Source organism: Limulus polyphemus, unplaced genomic scaffold, assembly GCF_000517525.1.
Source record: "Limulus polyphemus unplaced genomic scaffold, Limulus_polyphemus-2.1.2 Scaffold8217, whole genome shotgun sequence".
NCBI classification, from domain to species: domain Eukaryota; kingdom Metazoa; phylum Arthropoda; class Merostomata; order Xiphosura; family Limulidae; genus Limulus; species Limulus polyphemus.
Genome location: NW_013673827.1, coordinates 19,815 through 25,151, shown reverse-complemented (window position 1 = coordinate 25,151; position 5,337 = coordinate 19,815). Strand labels below are relative to the sequence as shown.

General features: G+C 32.2%; 1 protein-coding gene across 1 annotated transcript in view; it reads right to left on the bottom strand.

Annotated features, from left to right (window-relative positions):
• Nucleotides 1-977: 977 nt before the first annotated feature.
• Nucleotides 978-5,337, bottom strand: part of LOC106475205 (TBC1 domain family member 9-like) — a gene marked incomplete at its 5' end in the record, with an annotated part of 23,310 nt that continues 18,950 nt past the window's right edge. The window contains 4 exons of the mRNA XM_022379381.1: nucleotides 978-3,294; nucleotides 3,607-3,661; nucleotides 4,055-4,090; nucleotides 4,972-5,075. Of these exons, the coding sequence (XP_022235089.1) occupies nucleotides 2,684-3,294; nucleotides 3,607-3,661; nucleotides 4,055-4,090; nucleotides 4,972-5,075 (806 nt within the window). The remainder of the gene's footprint in view (nucleotides 3,295-3,606; nucleotides 3,662-4,054; nucleotides 4,091-4,971; nucleotides 5,076-5,337) is intronic.

Here is a 5,337-nt window from a genome sequence, read left to right as displayed (position 1 = left end):
AACGCAGGTTTGAAATACTAAAAACAGTTTCATCACATTATACAACAATAATGAAAACACAACTGAAGATTTTAAGTTCTTTGTTACCTCAGATCTGTCACATTAATCTGTACATACAGACGTATTGGTAATGCTGTCACATTAATCTGTACATACAGACGTATCAGTAACGCTGTCACGTTAATATGTACGTAAAGACGTATCAGTAACGCTGTCACATTAATATGTACGTACAGACGTATCAGTAATGCTGTCACGTTAATATGTACGTACAGACATATAAGTAACGCTGTCACGTCATATGTACGTAAAGACGTATCAGTAACGCTGTCACATTAATCTGTATGTAAAGACGTATCAGTGATGCTGTTACATTAATCTGTATGTAAAGACGTATCAGTGATGCTGTTACATTAATCTGTATGTAAAGACGTATCAGTGATGCTGTTACATTAATCTGTATGTAAAGACGTATCAGTGATGCTGTTACATTAATCTGTACATACAGATGTATCAGTAATGCTGTTACATTAATCTGTACATACAGATGTATCAGTAATGCTGTTACATTAATCTGTACATACAGATGTATCAGTAACGCTGTTACATTAATCTGTACACACAGATGTATCAGTAATGCTGTTACATTAATCTGTACATACAGATGTATCAGTAATGATGTTACATTAATCTGTACATACAGATGTATCAGTGATGATGTTACATTAATCTGTACATACAGATGTATCAGTAACGCTGTTACATTAATCTGTACATACAGATGTATCAGTAATGCTGTTACATTAATCTGTACATACAGATGTATCAGTAACGCTGTTACATTAATCTGTACATACAGATGTATCAGTAATGCTGTTACACTACTCTTTAAATGCATCATGTTTCAGGTCAAAATTGATTTGGTACAAGATTTTTGACTGGAAAATAACTTTTTTGTAACTATGATTTTAAGATTCTTTTTAATATTTAAAGAAACATAATCAAAAAACAGACACATGAGTATATACAAATCTTATACTTAGGCTGATTTGTTTACTTGGATAAGATTCACCAGAAGTTTTAAGTAGACGCAAGACATACAGATACTTGAGACTATCCATGGCACTCTTAACTGAAAAATCACACTGCACTGGTGAATTGGCAATATGTATAAAATTAATCCCATTTTATTTGTGCATTGCTTTTGAAACTATGTTGTAAAAGAAATAAATTAATATATCATACACTAATTCAACAATCAAATTTTTAGTTGATAATTACTTAAATCTTTTGAAACAGGACACATAAACTAAAATTCCTTGATCAAGGCATCCACTACACATCATAAAAACTACAGTTGAAATCTGGAGCACTCGTTAGAAGAATAATACAAATTAACATCATCCCATGTAAAATACCTTGAGATCACTTTTCCAGCATATAATCTCCTGTTTGTGTTATTTTTATTATCTGTATACATGTTAAGATAAAAATCACACCTTGCCTTACTTACTTATATTATAAATGGTCACTAATTCTGTTTACTAAAGCTTGAACAAATGTTTTATTTCCTAAAACGTTACTTAAGACTAACAATATAATAAGTGAAAATACACACATGTAGCTGAAGGTTTCTTATCAGTATATATATGGTGGCTTTATAGCTCTACTGATCCTAGTGGAGGTCTTGCTATATAACAGTTGTATTACAGCAACTGTACAACAATAGGGGCATTTTAATTTTTGAAATTAAGAAAACATGGATTAAATGAACCATTTTTAAAACATTTCATTTCTGTGATTAAATGTAATCGTTTGCTTCGGAAATATTTACTGTAAGAAGTCTTCGAAATATACATGCCTTTGTCAAACTTTATCTGTAAGAAACAGATGAACTGTAATGAAATATTAATTTTATTTACTGTTTTGAATACTATTTCCCATAGCTGATAAGTACTAGTTTTCTTCTTTGGCCGACACATTCTGTAATCTATATTAAGATTTTAATTCCCCACTTCATCACTGTATGAAATTCTCTTTGTTATAGTATTTACGGGTCACAAGTTGGACATTGACAAAGCTTACATTACATACATTTTTAATACTTAGAATTACTTAGTTCTATCACTGAAACATTAATGATATTTATAAATCATTTTATAGTCTAATCTTCTTTACCTTGAAAAAAAAATATCTTTATTTCCCAAAGAAAACGCCAAGAGCAGGTCATTAGCAATAAGTCATCAGTTTACCACACTGTTGGAGCAGGGAAAGGTTGGTAACAAAAATGTCATGAACTAACTTACATGACAGAATGATCGTTGCTTCTGGAAAAGACATGGCCACTCCCTAAAGGGGTAAAACTAGAATTCAAAACCTTTGATTTTTATATACAAACATATGTACTTGTTAATAACATGGATATTTGAACGAGCTACTAATTAAAGCACTTTCACCATCAGAAGGTAAAACATATTTGTAAATTTCTGCTTTAGAGATATTTTTTTACATAAAACTTTTTAAGACATTTTAAAACAAATTTACAGGCTATCTTACAAAATTGTTTAGAATATTTCAATCAATACTACGGAAAACTCCTTGAGATTGTAAAATGAACATTTGTAGACATTCAAACGATTAGCTCCATCATAGAAAAGAGCCACTAATACTTCCAAGTACAAGTTTAAGGAGTGGAAGGCGTTGATGAAAGGCTTACAGATCTCTCAAGGTGCCGGTTCCGAAATCTCTCGATTTCGGCTACCAAATTAATTTTTTTTTCCAGAAAATCCACCAGTGGCTGCTGAGTGTGAAGCGCTGCTCGAAGTTGGTCGAATGTTATCCTCCACTGAAAATTATTATCTGACGATAAGGATGCAGATTCTGCATCTTGATCACAAACTGTTTCTGAAAAGTCATCTACGTCTGCATCTGGACAACTTGGGACGGAGACTTCCTGTACAGCCTCGGCCATTTCAAAAGAAGCCTTTTTCCCGGACTGCTGCTTATCGCTGTCTCCGTAGACATCCTTGGTGATCCACCCTACTTCATGGCTACTAAGGTTGGATGTCTTATCTTCAAAATGGCCACTGTCCACCTCTGCCTGAAGCTTGTGAACTGGTGGTGATTCGGAGCTTGGAGACACAGCTGATTGAAGAGGATCACCAAGAACACTGCAGCTCTCTACAGGAGATGATTCGAGAGAAAACCCTTCATTTTCTAACTGACTGTCTACTGACAGATTTCTTGGGTGGCCAGTTTCTCTTCCTATTTCACCAAGTTGTAATAACATAGTCCCTAACAAGTAAAGTAACAGATTGGCTTCAACATACCAAAAATTTAGTAATACATTTTTTTCATATTCATAGGTTGTGTAAATCACGTGGAAATAAACTTTTAATATAAATATATTAAATGCAGTATCATAGCTTTGTATAATTTTATCAAATGATTTCACTCACAACAAATCAATGGTTTTTCCAAAGTGTGGATATATCACCGTTTAAATTATCACCACAAATTATAAAATACATTCTGCCAACAAATCATTACTATAATCAATAAAGACGGCTGAATGGTAGCTGAAATATTATACAATAAGGTTCCTACTTACAATGGCAATGGAATGATAAAATGTTTGTTCATCAGGATGGCCAATAAACATGTTATACAGAGTTTTCCACATGCTGATAAAACAACAATGGAATGGTAGCTGAAATATTATACAATAAGGTTCCTACCTACAATGGCAATGGAATGATAAAATGTTTGTTCATCAGGATGGCCAATAAACATGTTATACAGAGTTTTCCACATGGTGATAAAACAACAATGGAATGGTAGCTGAAATATTATACAATAAGGTTCTTACTTACAATGGCAATGGAATGATAAAATGTTTGTTCATCAGGATGGCCAATAAACATGTTATACAGAGTTTTCCACATGGTGATAAAACAACAACCTGATGAACAAACATTTTATCATTCCATTGCCATTGTAGGTAGGAACCTTATTGTATAATATTTCAGCTACCATTCCAATGGCCAATAAACATGTTATACAGAGTTTTCCACATGCTGATAAACTGCTCCTAAAAACAAAGATATGTCCTGTACGTATTGGGCCAAAAGTTCAACTTAGAACAAAAAACATTTTCATAATGTACTGTTTGTATGATCGATAACTAGTAACATATTAATCAACTTAAGAACCAGCTGGTTAGTTCAAACTCCTCAATAATAAAACTTAGGTGAAATTAATGAGCTTTTAAAAAGTATTTTTTCTTTTTTAAGTTGAAGATGAGAGGTTAATTACAATACATAGAGTACTCGTCTTTCACAAAGATTGATAACAGACATAGTTTATACTGGACAAAATCTTTACTTCTGATATAATCAGACATTTTCATTTACAGCTATCGATATAACATTTGAACATGCAACAGTTGTGAAAAGGTGGGAACATTACATCATGTGGTGGACTTCTTACCAATGTATTACCATACTTCAAAAAACAATAAAACTATTGAGGCAGTTAAGCGGGTCATCTTTCGACAAACTACAATGTTTTCTTTACGTAATTCACATTTAAACTGAAATTTACTTTAAATACAATTAAAAACAACAACCATTTTTAGTTGACAGTCTCAAAGTAAAATTTATTGTCTGGACTAAAAAAACAGATTGCTATTTTTGATTTCACATAAGTCTCCAAGAAGAATTTCATTAAATTCACTTTACTTTTTGTATTTCTTTAGCTAAAAAAACTGTAGAAACCTTTGAGTTAATTACATTTATTTTAGCTAGATAGCATTTTGTCTGGTGTTTAATCAGTACAATGTATGCATATCAACACAAGTATTTATCATTTATAAACTGCTCTAAATATGTGATTTTCTACTAAACTTTTAATGATATACTTATTAAGCATTTAATCTTGCACTTGACTAGGCTACAGTATAAAATGTCGTACCTGATTGATGGGAGGGAGAGAAGTTCCTTCATTTTTACTATCCGTTCTTGTCTTCTCGTACCTTGTGCCAAACAGACTATCTCGACGAGGCACTGAACTAGCTTCTGAAAGACCAAAATCTACGTTGGCTATTCAAAATACATTAAACATAAATGATGGGGAACTCTGTGCTTTAAGAAACTAGGGTTATAGGCTATAATAGTGAAAAACATATTGAAGAAGAAGTAACAAGATTAAAAACTTTTATGTTAGCTCTTCACACCTATACTTTTATTTCTCAAACTTTTAACAAGTCAGTTAAAAGTCTTAAAGCTAAATGTGGCATGTTTAAACTATAAACATTCAAAACTGTGTGGATCCACACAC